Here is a 20935-nt window from a genome sequence, read left to right on the forward strand (position 1 = left end):
CCTGAGACTAATGGATGCTACCAATTGCACAGGAGAAGGTGGTGATGAGCAGATTTGTGAGCACTGCTGTAGACCATTCAGAGCATCTACACCCACAGCCGTTTATGAGGTAGCTCCAGGATTTTGATCCAGTGACAGTGATGGAACAATGATATATTTCCAAGACAGTGGGAAAGTGAGTGGTTTGAAGGTGATGGTGTTCCCATTATTCACAGCCCTTATCCTTACAGGTGGCAACATGTGTTCAGAAGATACTGTCCAAGGAGCATTGATGAATTTCTGCAATGCATCTTACAGAGGATACATACTGCTGTTACAGTTGTGAAGTCAGCCAATATCTGTAAATGTAGAGCCAATCAAGAAGCTGCTTTGCCCTGTCTGGTATAAGGCTTTGAGGGTTGTTGAAACATTGTTGCACCTGAAGGGTCAAAGGTTTTCAATATAGTGGACTAGTCTGAGCCTCTTATCAAAATAGAGCACAGGCCTTGACTACTTCTTCATATCGTGGATTAACTAAAGTTCCTTCCCTCTGCAGTTGCACTATTGCAGTAGGAACTCTTATTTCTGTAATAATTCTATCTCTGATTAAATCATCACTCAGGTTTCTGAACTGTAGAATTCTGTGAGCTGTGTCAATTTAGTCACATATCTATTTTTTCTAATCAATCAGAAATGTTATTAGACACATCTGGAGCAAGTGGGACTTGAACCTGGCCCTCTTGTCCCAGGGTAGGGACACTACCACTGAGCCACAAAAGGTTTGAAAACAATCAGCTCTTATTCACCTTCAGCCTTAATGTTGAACATTGAACATGCCAGTCATATGTCAGTTTATGGTCCCAATGTGTCCTGAAGGGATTAAAATTTCAGCAGTCGTTTTTGTTCTTCAGAGTTTAAGACTAGAATACAACTTGTAACGGTTTCTCCCATTCAATGTTAAGAACGTTGCTACTTTCATTTGTTCCAACACGTTAATTAACTCCATTTCAATTTGACAGGTTCATCACCGTAAATGGAAAGAACAAACAGTTCTATTTTGTATTACATTTCATTTCAACCAGGGCTGGGGCAGGAATGTTTGCAGCTATTGGGTCTTACCATGGGGACTTTCAGTGAGGCCTGCCTCTTTTTTTGTGACTTTTAGAAACCTTCAGCAACTCTGAACATTCTGCTGTTCCTTTTTTTTAAACAACTGTTCTTCTCTACAGCTCCATAACACAATCTCAGTTCCACTCTGACGCCAGGTTATCAGTTCAGAGGAAAACTGCCTTGCTTTTATTGTCTCTTTTTTGAACTGTTTGTAATAAATTCATGTGCGGTGTGTGCTTCATGACAGTGGTCACATGACTACAACAAGCAATTTCATCCAAGCAATAAGAATACATTGCTGAATCTAGTCTACACAGGGTAAGGTAGAGCTGTTGGATTTGAGTATTAATTTATTATGAATACAGTAGAGTAATTGGAAATGCGTCAACTGCGTTTGTAGGTAAATTAGAACATAGATCTTGGAAAAATACAGCGCAGTACAGGCCCTTTGGCCCTCGATGTTGTGCCGACCCAAGCCCACCTAACCTACACTAGCCCACTATCCTCCATATGCCTATCCAATGCCCATTTAAATGCCCATAAAGAGGGAGAGTCCACCACTGCTACTGGCAGGGCATTCCATGAACTTACGACTCGCTGAGTAAAGAATCTACCCCTAACATCTGTCTTATATCTACCTCCCCTTAATTTAAAGCTATGCCCCCTCATAATAGCTGACTCCATACGTGGAAAAAGGTTCTCATTGTCAACCCTATCTAAACTGCTAATCATCTTGTACACCTCTATCAAGTCACCCCTAAACCTTCTTTTCTCCAATGAAAACAGCCCCAAGTGCCTCAGCCTTTCCTCATACGATCTTCCTACCATACCAGGCAGCATCCTGGTAAACATTGACTGTGTACAGTATTGTTCTGACAGGCTCAATGAAACCTGCATCATTGTTAAAGAACAATAGAATTAGAGAGGTTCATGGGTAAGGAATATCATCATGCTGGTTTGCATGGACTTCTTTCCATGAAGTGTTTCTGTTACAGAGTGATCATGAATGGCTAATTAGCACACTCCATAAAGACCACAAATAGTTTGAAGTTGCACATGGTGGTCTGTTTCCAGAAGGTATTTCAGACCCTGACAGTACAGGCTGAGCAGGATCAAATTAGAAAAATTCAAGATATGCAAGATTCTGTTGCACTGTCTCTGTGCCCTGTTTTTATAGGAGTTCTGTGTTGCACTTGCTATTGATTTTATTAAATGTAGCAACTTCTACAAAACTATTTAGAAATTTCACAGAAAAAAGAACATGGTATTTGGGCAAGTTTGCAGGAGTGTTTCAATCTCACTCACCATGCATGTTTTTGACACTTCTGCTGGTTTAAGAGGCTGTGCCCTTGAGCAGCCATGAGGCTTGCTAGGAGTAGCCTTAAATGTTTCAATATAGATGCCAATGTAGAGTAAATCAATCAGCCCACATTCGACTGTTCCCCGGGACATACAACGAGATAAACATCAACTGCACCTAGAGGACCAACAACTCAGTGAAAGCTGCTCTTTGGTCTGTTTGAAGCATGTTGGTCTTCCAGAACAAGAAGCTGACTTTGACCGAGTGTTGCAGCCTGGCATATTCCAAGGTCCAGGACTATGCGCTGAGGGACACACAAAAGCTTGGAGCAGCTGCCGCCAAGGCACAGTGAGGAAAAAGCATTGTTTGAGGTCTTCCTGCTGAAGTTAATTGGGGGGGTCTGTTCAGTTACTGGACACTCCTAGTGCCTCAAATACATGCAAATGTAGTCTTGAATGTGTAAGAGATGTCTTTGGTTTGTTTGAACAAAGTCAAACTGCAAGGTTTGTTGTTTCCTTGATAGGCTACTGTACAGAACCAAACACCATCTGTGACTATGCATATATAAAGATAATTTTAATGAATAAAGTATAGCTTAGAAAGTTACAAAAAAAAAATCAGATGGTATCCCCAACTGGCAGATCTCTGTATGACTATCAGCATGTATTTCCCATTCCCCCCACTCTCCCTGACTTTAAGCCCTCGCTAAAACACCTGGACCCGAGCATTAGTTAGACCATAAAACTTACAATTCTCATCTGGCTTTCAACAATGGCAAATATTTTAGCAAGATCCACACAATGCTTTCTCTGAGTTGGGACCCCTTTGACATCACAAACCATAAAGTTTATCTTTGGTCACTTATGGAACCTTTCCTTGAGTGTGTACATAAACGAAAGTACTTGCTAAGTGCCTCTTGTTATCAATGTAATATGTTCCACCCTCATTACAACATGATCCATGGAAGTCATACACTTTGCACAGTCTATGAAACTCCCTCTACAGTGAATGCCCTAAAGGGTAGTATGCAACTTAACGTGGAACAATAAGTACTGCAAAGGTTCAAGAGCATTATAAGAGAGGTACAACTGAGTACTCCATTTAATAATGCTATCAAGTTTTTTAGCATGAAATTTGATGGTTTACATTAGTTTTAAGTTACTGTCTACTTCCCAGCTCTACCAAAATAACTAGCACCAAGTGTTATTTATATTGAATCCAAATAACTATTGACACAGGAAGGAGTAGTTTGTATTGGCAAAACATTTAAATGAATCTGCTGTGACATAGCATGTCAACATGGCCCATAAATTGCACTTTAATGCAAAATATTGTTGTATTGCAGGTGTGGGTAGAGACCTTTACATTGCAGTTAGAACATGTACTGCATTTACTCTGTAAGTAGTGGGAGCAGACAATACAAAGCTTTATGAGCTCATTGGCAACACTCACCATGCAAGCTAACTGGATCTTTGTTTATGTACAGTTATGTACTTGTGTAGAGTATTGAGTGTTTGTTTCTGATTATCAGCATAGCATCTAAATTTCTGCCTCTGCTTTTCTACCCTTATTTACATACCTGTACTTTCTTCCTGAGTGCCTTTCCTTCTGACTAAGGTTTGGTCCCACAGCATCAGCCAAATATGGGAGCATTGGAACATTGCACTCCCATACAATGAGATCAGGACTGACCTATGACTGAACTCTACCTGCATATCTGTACCCCAAATACCTTGATAGCATTGGTTAACAAAAATCTATCAATCCAGATTTAAAATTAACCATGAATCAACTGCTGTAGAAGGGTATTCCAGACTCCTGTATTAAAGTGTTTCTTAATTTCACCCAAGCTTTAAATTTTAGATTATGCTGATGTTCAAGACCCAGACACCCAAGCCAGTGGAAATAGAATGTGTAGACTCAAAATGTTTCCCTTAACATCTGGAAAATTTTACTCCAGTAACCCCTTGACTTTTAAAATACTCAGTAACATAACCTGAGTTTGTGAAATCACTCCTTACAATCTAACTCTTGATGTTCATGAATCATTCCAGTAAATCTACAGTGTACTCCCACCTAAATGTTTCAGTATAAATACCAATGTAAGGCCATCAGCCCATGACAGATCTCTGTGAGACGATCACATTTGTGCTGGCCAAACCACTTATTCTGGGCCTCCATGAAGTGTGCTAATTAAACCATCATGAGTAGTCCATAACAGAAGGCTTTAATAGAAAAGAAAATTTGGTATGTAAATGAGGTAGTACAGACAGCTTTTACACCTCTTAAAGATATAAAGGGCAGAACTCCATGAGCTTCTTGATTACTTTCTGTATCTGTTCATGACATTTTAGCAATGATCTCCGCACTTGAACCTAAGATTATCTTTGAACCTTTACTGATTCTAACTTGCCATCATTTTGAACGCACCCAGTTCTATCCTTTTATTGTCCAAAGTGAAAGACCTTACAATCGCCACAACTGAATTCCATTTGCTATAGTTTATGTGTTCACTTAGTGTCACAGAGTCATAGAGACATACAGCACAGAAACAGACCATTTGGTCCAACTCGTCCATGCCAACCAGATATCCAAACCTAATCTAGTCCCATTTGCCAGCACTTGGCCCATATCCCTTCAAACCCTTCCTTTCAATTACCCATCCAGATACCTTTTAAATGTTGCAATTGTACCAACCTCCACCATTTCCTCTGGCAGCTCAATCCATACCCATACCACCCTCTGCGTGAAAAAGTTGCCCCTTAGGTCCCTTTTATATCTTTCCCCTCTCACCTTAAACCTATGTCTTCTGGCTCTGGACTCCCCGACCCCAGGGAAAAGACTTTGTCCATTTATCCTGACCATGCCACTCATGATTTTATAAACCTCTATAAGGTCACCCCTCGGTCTTCAACATTCCAGGGAAAACAGCCCCAGCCTATTCAGCCTCTCCCCATAGATCAAATCCTCCAACCCTGGCAACATCTTTGTAAATCGTTTCTGTAACCTTTCAAGTTTCACAACATCTTTCTGATAGGAAGGAGACCAGAATTGCACACAATATTCCTATCAATACTTCTAACAGCTGTGGACTATTGACCAGCAGTTATCTCGATCTGGTCCAATTTGGTATTGCACTCGCAGAGTCAGGAGATTCTGCCCAGCAACAGGAAACTCATTGGATATTCCTCCTAACAATGAGGCCAGTTGTTGCACCACTGTTTTGGCTGAGATAAATCAACTCTGTGAAAGATCAAAACTTAAAACTTACCACTCTGTATGTGCTGCTATTTAATAAGTTCATCAGGAAGTATCCTCATCACTCAATAACCATTAAAAGTTCAAACTTAATTATATTTTTTCAACTTGGTTCCTGGAGAGTTTCAAAAGGTCTGTTTGACATTGGTTATTGTCAAACTACAGCCAATGCAAGGGGTGTTTTTGAGCAGTGCCATCTCCACTAATTGGTCTCTTGAAAATATTACACTGCTAATCTTTTATCACTCAGCATGAACATTCCTGGCACTAACCCTAATGCACAGTCGCACTGTATACCAACAGTCAAGTCATCTGGAATTATGGCCAAAAAGAACTCACTTTAATATATGTTATGGCTTCCCTGTGGAATTGAATTCAAAATGGCAATTTATTAAACTGCATTCGTATATTCTCACTGCAGTTTTTTTAAAAAATTGGTTGTTGTAGACAATAGTCTAGAGGTATTATCCAGAGGTATTGTCCAGAAACCCAGTTACATCGCTTGTAAATTTTACATGAAGCAATATCTTGAGTTTAACAAAATGCCACAGAATGCATCACGGAGGAGAGTGCTGCATCGTTCAATTAAAATTGACTTTACATTTAATGGAGAAATGTATTATTGGGAATATAAAGTTGCCATAGTCTGCTCTCTCATTAGAGAGGCGACTGAAGGTGATTTAACCTGGGGCGAGGGGCAAGTTTGAGAAGGAGTGTCCTTCACAGCCACCTCAGCTGCTCATTCTGTATCACAAGCCAGCTGTCCAGCCAACTTAACCAACTGAACCCCAAATTACAGTACAGAAGATCCTTCTCCAAATGTTCCTCATTAATGGGATGCACAGATAACTGTTCAACAGACTCTAGTCGAACATACGGATTGCTATTTGACTTTGGCGTTCCCAGGGCAACATCCGCAAACAATTGGAAATAGTTTCCCATAAATTCTTGCCGCCTGAACAAGTTATTTCAGGAGCGCTGACTGAATATGTGATACGGACGGGCCAGCTGATGCTGTTTACCATCTCACATCCGATTGGTGTCCCATAGCAATGAGGAAGAGACCCGAAGTATTTTTAGAAATACAATTTACGTTTGCTCTCTGCCCTCTCTCCTGGAAGACCGACCGAAATAGACTTGAACGCGGGCCGTTTACGACATTAGAAACCAAGTGCTGGACCGAGAACAGCTTCTAACATCCTGATCCGGGTCAGGCCGTTCATCCGGTGGGCTAGCATCACTCCCCATTCGGAAGAACGCAGGACTGACAAGTTCCCTCATTCCCTGACATGGTACATGCATTTTTATAGCGGGTTGAACAAAACAGGCGAGGGAGGGATGGGGATGCAGAGGAAGTCCCAATCACTTCATCTACTCTACCTGCTTGTAATGGGAACGCGTTGTCCAAGAAGGTGGATTCAGCCAACACATAGCACAGAAAGAGCTGGAGGCCAACACCGAAGGCGATTGGGAACATCCCGGCTCGGCTACAATTCATACTTGACGCTGGAGTCGCTGTTGCCTTTTGGGGAAGAATGGTAAACATTTCCCATTAAGTCTGCTTACCGCACAGAGGCTATATTTAAACCGAAAGTCCACCAGCTGCTTTTACAACACAAGCCCCAGCGCGGACATTAGACCCTGGCATCGCTCATTGCTGCTACAAGATGATGACTGGAGCGAATGAGCAGACAGTGTAGATATTTAAACACACACACACACACACATATACTTTCACCGGGCTCAGGTGGGCCATTCTAAGTTTGGAGACTCCACGGCTCAAACTCCAAAGACGCCTTTGCAAGTATCAAGAGTTTTATTTCTCACTTTGTGCATTTCCAATTGTCCAATCACCACACAGACGCACTCCCCCTTTTCCAAACTATACACGGAGTATGCATTATGTTGGCATGAAGTACAGGTCCACATGAGCGGACACACCTACAAATACAGTATATGAGTGCTTGCAGCTTTAAAATGGAATATGCAAATTTGAAACCAGAAACGCCGTTTGTTAGACAACAGAGAAACTGTCTCCAACAAAACAGTTACAATTCAACAATAGATTATCCCTTTATTAACCCCAATCCCAATGAAGGGAGCAGACCAATAAAGGTACCTCTCACGTTAATCCCAGTCCACAGAGTTCCTGAGACTTCTCACGTTTAAACCTTACTGTTAATTTTACCGAGTAATCGCAACATTAACATCATTGCAATAACTCTAGCCCTCAAGTGAATCTTGGGTGAGCCGCATTTAAATCTTATCAGAGACGTTCCAATATTATTTTAATAAAAAGGATCAAAGTACCCTACATTTTTAAATCTCCTGATAGTTATTGTATTTCATTATTTAATATTTTACCAAATGGATATTATTCCTTGGACAAAATAAATAATACGTTTATTATTGTATAATTCCAAAATTATTTTAAAATTACATTCTTATGCTTGTGGCTGCACGTATATCTACAACACCACATCACCCAGAACCACAGTCAGTGTGCAGTTAGTATACAGCCGGTGTACAGTCTGTGTACAGTGAGTATGAAGTCATTGTACAATCCCAATATTGTATCAATCTGCCACATACAGTGGAGATGTAAACAGTTTCCACCTTGGAAATGTCACTTTAAAAAGTGCATGTTCGTTTAATGACGACCTAAAAATACAATTCACGCTTTAGAAAGACGGATTTCAGTAGGTGTGCACACTCCGTTTATGTGTCACATCGGCATCAGTGATATTCACACATCTTCAGCCAGAATATACACCTCGATCAGACGGAACTAAGTAAATTCTGTAATTCCAAGTGGTTCGGGCATTTCTGTCAAGCAAAACACAGAAGCTGCTCGAGTGAGGAATTGCTTACCATACAGTGGGCATGGACACACCTTCAGCTCTCGCGGTTGTCTCTCTCAGTTGATTTTAAAAAAATAGTTTACCAACCTTTTTTTTAACTGCGTGCATTAAATCCGAGGCTGCTCCATCATCGACCGGAGCACGGCAGTGTGATGTCCAAGAGTGCTGATTTGTCATTTTTCATGTGGATGCATCGAACAGTAAGGATTAAAAGCTACTGTATTCCCTATTCTTCTATGATTTTCCTTCATTGAACTTGATTCTAATCTGAATATCTGTGTCGCATAATTCTAATGGATTTCGACTGAACCTGTCTGAATCTATATAACTCTACAAGGTGTCTTGTATCCCACACAGGAAAATATGGCCATCCGTCAATAATCCCAGGAAGATACCATGTTAATTAAACTGAGAATCTAAGAAAGTACTGCCCCCATTAATATCACAGTACAGTTAATCCTCTATTAATTGAGAAATATATACCATCCCAAAAGGAAATACTGTCCCAGTCTAACCTAACACTTACCTGCATGTATATGACTCCATTGATTCCAAACCCAATAAAGATACCACCCTATTTAGAGTCATAGAGATGTACAGCATAGAAACAGACGCTTCAGTCCAACTCATCCATGCCGACCAGATATCCCAACCCAATCTAGTCCCACCTGTCGGCACCTGGCCCATATCCCTCCAAACTCTTCCTATTCATATACCCATCCAGATGCCTTTTAAATGTTGCAATTGTACCAGCCTCCACCACTTCCTCTGGCAGCACATTCCATACCTGTCCCACCCTCTGTGTGAAAAAGTAACCCTCATGTCTATTTTAAATATTTGCCCTTTCACCCTAAACCTATGGACTCTAATTCTCTAGTTCTCCCCCACCCCAGTGAAAATACCTTGTTTATTTAATCTATCCATGCCCCTCATGATTTTATAAACATCAACATCACCTTTCAGCTTCCAGCACTCCAGGGAAAACAGCCTCAGCCTATCCAGCCTCTCCCTATACCTCAACCCTCCAACCCTGGCAACGTCCTTGTAAATCTTTTCTGAACCCTTTCAAGTTTCACAACATCCTTCCTATAAGAGGGAGAACAGAATTGCACACAATATTCTAAAAGTGGCCTAACCAAAGTCCTGTACAGCCACAACATGACCTCCCAACTTCTATACTCAATGCTCTGACCAATAAAGGAAAGCATACCAAACACCTTCTTCACTATCCTATGTATCTATGGCTCCACTTTCAAGGAGCTATGAACCTGCACTCCAACATCTCTTTGTTCAGCAACACTCCCCAGGACCTTTGTTAAGTCTATAAATCCTGCCCTGATTTGCCTTTCCAAAATGCAACACCTCACATTTATATAAATTAAACTCCATCTGCCACACCTTGGCTCATTGAACCATCTGACCAAGATCCCATTGCACTCTGAGCCATTGTCCCTTGTTGGTTCCATGAAGTATTTTTCTTGGAAGCTGTTGCAAAATTGTTCAACAACTTTATCTTCCAGGTTATATTTCTCAATTTCATTTGTCCAGTACAGAGGAACCTCGATTATCCGAACGAGATGGGTGGGCACTATTTCGTTCAGATTATTCGGTTAATTGATTTCCTCTGGGGCTCAGAACTTTCTGTGAAGTCTGCTCCTGTTCAGGAAACTAGGCAGAAACTGTTGGAGAGATTATCTGGGGAAGGGGGGTTTAGGGTACACCCCTTTGTAGAACTGCAGGGAAAGTGTCGGGATAGAGAGAGAGGGCGGGAGATCAGTCATTTAGAGACGGTGCCTGGACTGCCCAGGACTGTTCACGCCAACATTTCAGTGAGCCGAGTTTGTTTTTAATCATTGTATCTGTATACAAAAGACACAATCAGAGTTGAAACAGCTCTTTGAAATAATGTTTCTATTGGGACCTTGAGATCCCCTTTGGATAATCCGATATTCGGATAATTGATATTCAGATAATTGAGTTTTTTCTGTATCTGTGAACATCAAAGTTGCCACAGTTTTTACATGGTCTTTACAATGTTTGTTTAACATTCTGTCTCTCAGGCACTGTTTCCATCAGCAGTCTACCCATACTGACTTAAATGATTGATCCTCTGAGCTAACAACACTTCTAGCTACTTTATATTATGTCATATTTAATTATTAGCACTATCCCTTTTCTTACTCTTAGTATGGTGTATCTGGTCTTCATTCTAGTCGTCCTTTCAAAAGGTGGGCTGATCGCTGGGTCCATAGTAGCAGGTTTGGAAGCAGGGCCAACATAGAAATTGAAAGTTACAGGTCAGACTAGCTCTCCGACTTCTTGCTCAAATGGTTTTGTCAGAGATGGAGCAAACACTGCCAGGTCTATCCACTCAATAGTGATGGGAAGGTAATCTGGGTTCATAATTATCAATGAAATAACACTCAGAGATGTTGCCAGCAGCCCACAGGACCTTCACTGTAAGAGCTCACTGGTAGGTAAGCTATTGTGTTTGAAGCTGTTGAATGACCCACTGCCAGCAAAAGACAGGGTCACATGCCTCTCTATATCACAGCCTTGCCTTTGAGTGAGGAAATTGTGTAGACAGGTGTCTCTGAACACCACCTGCCACAAATCTTTTTCCCCTTCCACAGTCACTAATCCTTTGTGGCACTCATATTGGCCTCACAGTGAGGGCTGTCTGCCTCCACTGAAGTGGTCAGTGTTTTTGCATCCTTTACAGTGGCAGTGATAATTGGCCACTGTGTTGAATGAGAGAATGAACATGGACATAACCACTGAATTGGTCGCTTCCCAGAAATGATCTCCCTACTGGCATATCTTTGACCTGGACAGTCCTAACTGTATTATAAGGGCAGAATATGCTGCCATTCGTGAACCATGGAATATTTATTTCCCAAATGTTATCATCCTGTTTTATTAATACATGGGAATCAGACATCACGAGCTGGGCCAATATTTATTGCCCATCCTTAATTGCCCTTTAGGAAGTGGTGGTGAGCTGCCTTTTTGAACTGCTGCAGTCCATTTGGTACCCAAAATGCTATGAGTGAAGGAGTTCCATGGTTTTGCCCCAGCAACACTTAGAAACATTTTTATTTTTCCAGGTCAGGATGATCATTGTCTTGGAGGGGAACTTGCAGGTAGTAGATTTCCCATCTAGCTGCTGCCCTTGTTCCTTCTACATGGAAGTGGTCATGAGTTGGATCGTACTTTTTAAGGACCTTCTGCAGTGCATCCTGTGCACCATGAATCTTTATATTTGTCATGGTGATTATATTAATTCCATACATCTTTATTTGTGCCACAACTTCATATATGCTGTTATATGCACTCAGATAAAGTCTTTAATTTCCTCCTTTCCTCACCATTATTTGCATGGGTCTTTTTGTTGTTGGACCATTATTGTTGAACTGTCTGTCTCTACCTATCTTTATGAAAATTACTACAATGCTTCTAACATTTCTAAATGACACCTCTGTACCCTCCGCTCCCCCACCCGTCTTTCTCACCCAGCCTTCTATTATTTGTGTTATCTTTACCCCTTGTTGTGTAACTTGCCAGGACACTGATTCCAGCCCTAGTGTAATGGCTTCCTCTTTCCCCAGTATTAGGGTCTGTTTTTCATGAATTGAAACGCATTATTCCCACATCACACTTCAGTTCTCTCTGCTGCTTGACATTATGGCACTCGGCATGTGGCTCAGGTAAACATCCAAACTTCTTGCCTTTGTGGTCCTGCATTCCAGTTTGTATCCCTTAAACTTATTCAGCAGAATATCATTCCTAACTCCACGTGGATTCCAGAAACCAGATTCTCCTTCGTCTAATCCAAGTTCATCCACTGTCTTGAGGAGAGGTCTTAATTCCAAGCATAGGCAGACAACACAACCATTTGAACTCACAGTCACAGCAGTAGAGAACAGCATCTATATTGTCCCTTATACTTTATCACTTCCTGTGCATTTGAATAGCTTCCCCTATTATGGTGCTATGCAGTTTTTCTTAATCCTAACAGAGATACTGCTCTTATTAACCTGATGTCTGACCTTGATAAGGAATCACAACTTCAATAAAGATACCATGGCTGACATCCTTGAAAATAGACAGCATATCATTAACCCTAGCTCCAGTAAAAGTAACTTCCCACTGATCTTAACTGCAAAATAAATGCCCCTGTTGTTATTAACCCAGATAAATATATCATCCCTATTAATTTCAACCCTGCCAAAAAATATCCCATTAATGCCCACATATGGAAAGCTATTGCCCTCTTAAACCTAAACTCATTAAAGACGCCGCTGCTGTTAATTCCTAACCAGGATTGATTTAATACTCATGATGATTAGGAGAAGGTATGGATTATCATTAAAAACACATTTGGTTCACTAGTATCATTGCAGGAGAGAATTTGATGCTCTTATCTGGTCTGGCCAACTATCACACTGAGCCCCTTAGCAATGCAGGTGCCTCTGAATTGCCTTTGGAAATTGTCAAGAGAGATATTTGATTTTATTAAACACTGCAGAGAAATTGCAAAAGACTACAACTGGATGGACCACCAAGCATCAAGCCCCATCAACCCGATAAAGTCCTCTGGGGGTTTTCTGCCAAAATTGGAGACATGTCCCACTCAGTCATCCACAACAATATACCACTACAGCCACTGTTCAGAATCCTTGGTATCCCCCTTGCTGCACATGTCCTGCAATGCTCTGAGTAAACAGGGGTGGTAAGCAACTGTGTCCCCGAATACCAGTAGCAGCCCTGCAAAATGTAAGGGCAGGGTGACCTTTCTGGAACTTATTTCTGTCATTCTGAAATTGAGTGGTTATTTCACTCCTCTTGACCTCTGCTTTGAATAAAACAAAGCACAGCAAGTGCAGAAAAGCAACGTGCATTTTAAGTGAAACAATAATAGATTGTATGTGCCTGCAACATGGTCCTTCCCAGAGCACAACTCCATAATACAATGTGTATGCACAGGTTCACATTCATCACATCAAGTGCAGCAAGGTAAGGGGGAAGAATCGACCGGTCCCAATATTTCTCCTGTTTCTGAGTCCTTTACTTTGCACACCACAACCTCCATTCACCCCTAATATTTAATCCTGCCCCTCCCATCTTTTGGAATTGGAAACTGAGGTCAATATATTCTTTTCTCCCCCTGAGGCCTCCACTTGAGATATTCTCGAGGGTTACTTTTTGATTTTCAGGGGCCATGTTTGATTCTTACTAACGTACGAAGTGATGCAGTAACAGAATAACAGCAACTTCCATATTTGTGTTGACATATGAGACAAATGAACTCAAAACAAACTAAGATTGGAAGAATGCATCAATATCCTCAATGAATATAAACTCTCCATTAAAATTGAGGCCAAACACAGAAGGATAGTGTAAATGTTTTAAGCAAATTGGTACTTCAATTGGTACAAGACATGTTCACAATAAATACTTTCTTCAAAATAACTGATACACGTCTCCACACAAAAAGCTATCTCCCTAAACACACCTTTCACTCAGTATTGAAGGCTCAGCCTTCCATTACATCTATACAAAGTTGGAAGTGTTTTTTGTATAGTATCCCTACAATGTGGAAACAGGCCATTTGGCCTAAGAAGTCCACACCAACCCTCTGAGGACCATCCCATCCAGACCCAACCTTTTACCCTATCCGTGTAACCCTGCATTTCCCATGGCTAACACACCCAATGCGCACATCCCTATACACTATGGGCAATTTAGCACGGCCAATCCACCCTAACCTGCACATCTTTGAACTGTGGGAGGAAGCCAGAGCACCTGAAGAAACCCTCACAGATGTGGATAGAATGTGCAAACTCCAAATTTGCTAGGAAGTTACTTACTTTATACTGCACTTAGATTTAAATTAACAATTTACACTAAGTGGTTTACAATAGCATCATTCCTCTGAATAGTAGTTCCTAAATATTTACAGTTTTGGGCTGAGGTTTCCACATTCTTTTGCAAGTTGTGTTACCTCTGTGATTTCCAATTTTCCTGGTTCTCAGTTGGTCTGTTGCAGACAGATCACTCCTTTTGCAGCCTCTGTCTCCTTGCACCTCCCTATTTCTTACTGCCTGTTTCCCTCTCCTCTCTCCCATTCCTGTCTCCCTCCCTCTTACTCTTTACCTGGCAAGCTTTTTGCAGTCTCCAGCTTAACTCTCCCCCAACCAATAGACTCCCTCTTTCTCTCTGCAACCCTTGCAGACTCCCCACCTTTCCCCACGGCAGTCTCTCTTTCTCTCTATATCACAGCCATTCTCTCTACCTCTCCTCCTTTCAGCTTCTTTCTTTCCATCTCCCTTTCTATAATCTACCTCTCTTTCTCCTTTTTTCTGCCTGCCTCTCTCTCTCCCATTTGCAGCATCCCTCTCTTGCTCCACCCCTTGCAGTTTCTCTGATCTCCTCACTGTTTTCAGCCTGCCTCTCTCTATCTTGTCTCCCTCTCTTTCCTACACAGCCATTCACCTCACCCCTAGAAGGCTTGATCTCTTTCTTCTACCCTAACACTTGCAGCCTTCCTCTCTCTATCTCTCTCGCTCTCCTCCAACCACTGCCTCTCTCCCCAGCTGGTCTATCAACTCTCTTGCCCCAGTTCCAATTCTCTAGTCTCAGCCCTGGCCATACTCTCGTGCTCCTGACCATGGTGTTGATCCTGGCCCTGACCCTGACCTACCAAGATATATACAGATGGATACAACCCAGTTTACAAAACTGACATTTGAAATTTCAATGTAACACTTTCAAAATTTTACAACAATTTCTGATCTAGTGATCATTGAACCCATCTAGAGAGTCTGCTTCATTTGTTTGACCAGTTGGGTTTCCTTACTACTGATTGCTGTCTCTCAACATCACTGCACAATCAGAGAGTTCTTCCTGTCTCCATTTGCGCATGACTTGTATGCAGACTTCTATTCCTTTGCAATGTGATCACGGTCTGTGCTGATTGTACTTTCTAGAAAACTTTGCTGCCATCCAAGAGTTTGTATTTCTAACTCACACTCTCTTGCCCAATGTGCAGCTTTGATCATTGCTTGCTTGTTGTGTATCTCTTTCTATCTCACAGAATCACAGAGATCCACAGCAGACAAAATGGACACTTCAGCCCATCTCATCTGCGCCAGTCAAAAACAAGTACCTAGCTATTCTAATCCTGTTTTCCAGCACATGACCCATTGCTTTGTATGCCTTGGCACCATAAGTGCACATCTGAAGACTTCTTAAATGTTTCTGTTTTTGCCACCTTTAAGGCAATGAGTTCCAGATTCCAACCACCCTCTGGGTGAAAAAGTTTCTCCTCTCATATCCTCTAAACCGCCTGCCCCTTGCCTTAAATCTATGCCCCTGTTCATTGAAGACTCCATCAAACCTTTTCCCATCCACCCTATCCATGTTCCTCATACCTTTACACATCTCATGGAATCCGTACAGTTTGACAAGAGGACATTCAGCCCATCAAGTCTGCACTGACCTTCTGAATAACATTCGTCCTAGATCAAGCCCCCTACCCTATCCCTATAACACCACATTTACCATGGCTTACTCACCTAAACTGCTCATTCCTGGATACTATAGAACAAGTCAGCATGGCCAATCCACCAGATCTGCAAATCTTTTGAAACCAGAGTGCCCAGCGAAGCCAACACAGACTTGGGGAAAATGTGCAAACTTCACACAGACAGTCCTCCAATGCAGGAATCAAACCTAGGTTCCTTGCACTGTTAGATAGCAGTGTAACCACTGAGCCACCCTAAATCATTGCAATCATGACCCCACTCAAATCTCCTCAGCTTTGGGGCAAATAACCCCAATCTGTCCAATCTCTCTTCCTAACTGAAATCTCTAGCCCGGGCAGCAGCCTGGTAAATGTCCTTTACACCCTCTCCAGTGCAGTCATAGGCCTCCAAGAATGTGGATACCAGAACTGCACACAATATTCTAGCTGTGGCCTAACCAACATTTTATAGAGTTCCAACATGACTTTCCAGCCCTTGAATTTTATGCCTCATCTAATAAAGGCAAGTTTTCTCTTTGTCTTCATAATCACTTTATCCACCTGTTTTGATACCTCAAGGGGCAAGCGGACATGAACACCAAGGTCCTTTTGATCCTCAGTGCTTCCCAGCTACCTTTTCTTTCAATAATACAGCATCACAGATGTGCTCCCTGATTACTAAACCCATATCTCCTTTGTCTTTGAAGAAAAATGTCCTGTGAGTCAGAATAGATAGACAATTTTTCAAATTCATTTATGAGCTGTGAGTATCTCTGACTAGGCCAGCAGTTATTGCTTATCCCCAATTGCTCAAAGACCAGTTAAGAGTCAATCACATTGCCATGGTTCTGGGATCATATGTAGGCCAGACTGGGGAAGGATAGCAGATTCCTTTCTCTATATGACATTGTTGAACCAGATTGTTTTTAATGACCATTGACAGCAGTTACACTGTTGCAATTAGACTATTTATATTCCAGATTTTTACTGCAGGAAGTGTCTTTGGTTTTGATTCCTATCAGATCGCATGGAGCGGTTGAAGCAGCAATTAGAAGCAATAAGGAATTTACAAGAGCTAGGAGGTGTTATAGATGGCAGATATAGGAAGGGAAAAGAGCCACAGATACAGTCAGGTGGATGGGTTAACTCCCGGAAAGGTAGGAGGGGTATGCAGGTCATGCAGGAGTATCCTGTGGCTATCCCCATCTCAAACAAGTATGCTGTTTTGGAAAATGAAGAGGGTGATGGGCTCTCAGGAGAATGTAGCACAAATAGCCAAGTTTCTAGTACTGAGACTGGCTCTAATGTAATGAGGAGTGCGTCAGGTTTCAAGCAATCAACTGTGTTCGGGGACTCTCTAGACAGAGGCACAGACAGATATTGCTGCAGCCGGCAGTGAGAAATTGGAATGGTTTGTTGCCTCCCTGGTGCCAGGATCAAGGATGTCTCAGAGAGGGCGTCGAATGTTCTCAAAGGGGAGAGGGTGCAGCAGGAGGTCATTGTACAGATTGGCACTAATGACAAAGGAAGGAAAAAGGATAAGGTTCTGAAGGGAGAATATAGAAAGTTAAGCAGGAATTTAAAAAGGAGGTCCTCAAGGGTAGTAATATTTGAATTACTCCTGGTGCCAGGAGCTGGCGAGGGTAGGAATAGGAGGATAGAGTAGATGAGTGAATGGCTGAGGAGCTGGTGCAGAAGAGAAGGGTTTACATTTTTGTATCATTGGAATCTCTTCTGGGGTAGAAGTGATCTGTACAAGAAGGATGGATTGCACCTGAATTGGAAGGGGACTAATATACTGGCAGGGAAATTTGCTAGAGCTGCTCAGGAGGATTTAAACTAGTAAAGGGGCAAGGTAGCTCAGAGTTTGATAGGTAGATGAAGGTGGGGGTAATGGTGATATGAGTTCATGAACACCAACTAGCCACGAAACAACACGACCAGCCATACACTCAGATGACAAACAACATTAATTCGACTGGGACAACACCACTATTATAGGGCAAGCCAAACAGAGAACAGCCAGGGAATTCGTAGAGGTATGGCACTCATCCACAAATTCTATCAACAGACACATCGACCTAGACCCTATATACTGGCCACTGCAGCGGACAGCAACTGACAACCGGAAGCGGCAGATTCAAACCACTATAAATGCCGGAGGAGTCAGCACAGAAGCACTTCACAGGAGGCTCCCAAGCACTGAGGATGTCATCTAGAAAGGGGATGAAACATTTGCAACAATAACTCCCAGCTCGGCGAACAGAACCACAACAATTTGCACCTAATGTCTTTGTAAAATCTCTCTCATCTTAAAAATACATCCCCTTGTCTTGAAATCCCCCATCTGAGGGAAATAACACCTATCACAAACCCTATCTATATGCTTCATTATTTAGTTAATCTCTATAAGGTCACCTCTCAACCTGTGAGAAAAGCCCCAGCCTATCCAGTCTTTCTTTATACCTGGCATCATCCTGGTAAATCTCTTCTAAACCCTCTCTAGCTTACTAATATCTTGCTTATTGCAGTCCTACTTACAAGATGTGTAATAATACTTTGTTGGCATTAGCTCCTGTTTTAGCTTTCTGTGTTTGTCATTCTGCCTTTTCAGGACTCATATGATATTAACATTTGTAAACATTAGGTGACCTTATATAATTGACATGGTGAGGTTAACAATATTGAAAACATGTTATCTTCTGAAATTTGCCTTTTGCTTGATTGATTCTGAACCTTATTGATGTATTTGCATTTGTGCATCTTCTTAACGCTTTCTTCAGTGCCAGTGTTGTGGCATTGCAAGACCATAAGGCCATAATACATAGGAACAAGAGTGGGCTGTCCAGCCCCTGCAGCCTTCTCCACCATTCAATAGAATTATAGCTGATATGACATTCCTCATGTTCACTTTCCTGTCCTTCCCTTGTACACCTTGAGTCCTCTATTGATTAAGAATCTATCTATCTCAGCCTTAAATACACTAAAGCACCCTGCCCCCACGGCTGCTCTGTGGCAAGAAATTCCAAAGATTCACAATCCTCTGAGAGAGGGAATTCTTCCTCAGTTCAGATTTAAATTGGTGCCCCTTTACTCTGAAACTATGTCCTCTGATCTTAGACTCTCCAAGGAGAGGAAACATCTTCTCAGGATTTACCCTGTCATGCCCCTTTAAGAATCCCATATGTTTCAGTGAGATCACCTCTCATGCTTCTAAATTCCAGTGAATAAAGTCCTAGCCTTTGTTCATGATACAACCCCTCCATACCAGGGATCATCCAAGTGAATTTTCTCTGAACTGATATCGTTCCATGAATAAGGTGACCAAAACTCCTCACAGCCTTCCAGATGTGTACAGTTGCAGTAAAATCTCCCCGCTCTTAGACACCAACCCCCCCTTGAAATAAAGGCCAACATTCTCCCTATCAGAAGGGTGGTAGGAAACCTGAAAGGGTTCAGCAAAGATTTAAAAGGATGTTGCCAGGCTTCGAGGATCTAAGCTATAGGCAGAGGTTGAATAGGCTGTGGCTGTTTTCCCTGGAGCATCGGAGGCTGAGGGGTGACCTTATAGAGGTTTATAAAATCATGAGGGGCATGGATAGAGTAAATAGACAAGGTCTTTTCTCTAGGGTGGGAGAGTCCAGAGCTAGAGGGCATCGGTTTAAGGTGAGAGGGGAAAACTTTAACAGGAAACTAAGGGGCAACACTTTCACACAGAGCGTGGTGCATGTATGGAATGAGCTGCCAGAGAAAGTGGCGGAGACTGGTACAATTACAGTATTTAAAAGGCATCTGGATGGGTATATGAATAGAAAGGGTTTATAGTGATATGGGCCAACTGCTGGCAAATGGGACTAGATTAGTTTAGGATATCTGGTCGGCAAGGATGAGTTGGATGGAAGGGTCTGTTTCTGTGCTGTATATCTCTGTGACTCTATAGCCTTCCTGATTACCTACTGCACCTGTATACTCACTTTGTGTTTCACGTACAAGTACCACCAAGTGTATTTGCATAGCAGCTTGCTGCAGGTTTTCCCTATTTAAAATGATACTGTTCTTTTGTTCTCCCTTCCAAATTGAATAACTTCACATTTTCCCACAGATTCCACTTGCCAAAGTTTTTCCCATTTACTTAACCTATCAATATCTCTTTATCGTTTGGCATCCCTCACACAACCTGCCTTTTTGCCTGTTTTGGTGTCATTTGCAAATTTGGTTTACAGTATATTCACTTCCTTTCTCCAAGTCATTGATGTACTTGCACTATCTTGGTCTCCTGTGTTTGGGGTGGGACTTGGCTTTGAGAACCAGAATTCCTGCACCAGAATATGTGCCTGATTTCCCTTGGTACCACATTCTTTACTGCTCTCAAGAAATTCTCGGCAGCTTTTGGATAGGTGTGAAGACTGCATCGGTTGCTGATTTTCTTAATTTGATGTTGTCTGCTGGCCATAGCAATTGTGTTGGCAGACCTAAAGCAAGTGATTGCTGTTGTCCTCCTGCTATGCTTTTGTACTTGTGTCCATTCTTGAGTAATGCATCGATACCATTTTTCACTTGATCTCTTTTATTCTGGATCTTTCTCATCATCCATGGAAAGCTGTGTTAACTCTGCACAGCCCTTCCTTGTCAAATTAATGCAAACATTTTTAATAGATCTTTTTTTCAAGATCATCTATTGTTTAGTCTGTAAAATAGAACTGCATATATTGTTTGAACACTTGTGATGCCTCCAATACAAGTGTCAGGCAGAAATCATCTATGACAACAGACAATCTAACCATTTCCCCCGTGTTCAGCCCTTGCCAAATCATCCACTGCCATCATCTTGCAGGGCTACCACTGACTAGAAACTAATCAGCTGTATAAATGCTATCACTCCAAAATGCACAACGTTTGGGA

At 41.8% G+C, this 20935-nt stretch overlaps 1 protein-coding gene across 5 annotated transcripts in view; it reads right to left on the bottom strand.

The window, feature by feature from the left end:
* colq (collagen-like tail subunit (single strand of homotrimer) of asymmetric acetylcholinesterase) overlaps positions 1-20935 on the bottom strand; it is a 115994-nt gene that overhangs the window by 89660 nt on the left and 5399 nt on the right. For 3 of the 5 annotated variants that reach the window (XM_060825379.1, XM_060825378.1, XM_060825380.1), the window contains exon 1: positions 7028-7193. The exons of 1 other annotated variant lie outside the window; for it this stretch is intronic. In XM_060825379.1, the coding sequence (XP_060681362.1) occupies positions 7028-7193 (166 nt within the window). Of the gene's footprint in view, positions 1-7027; positions 7194-20935 lie in introns of those variants that run through there. One more of the 5 variants, XM_060825381.1, reaches the window with a different exon arrangement.

This window comes from Hemiscyllium ocellatum, chromosome 5 (genome assembly GCF_020745735.1).
Source record: "Hemiscyllium ocellatum isolate sHemOce1 chromosome 5, sHemOce1.pat.X.cur, whole genome shotgun sequence".
Lineage (NCBI taxonomy): Eukaryota > Metazoa > Chordata > Chondrichthyes > Orectolobiformes > Hemiscylliidae > Hemiscyllium > Hemiscyllium ocellatum.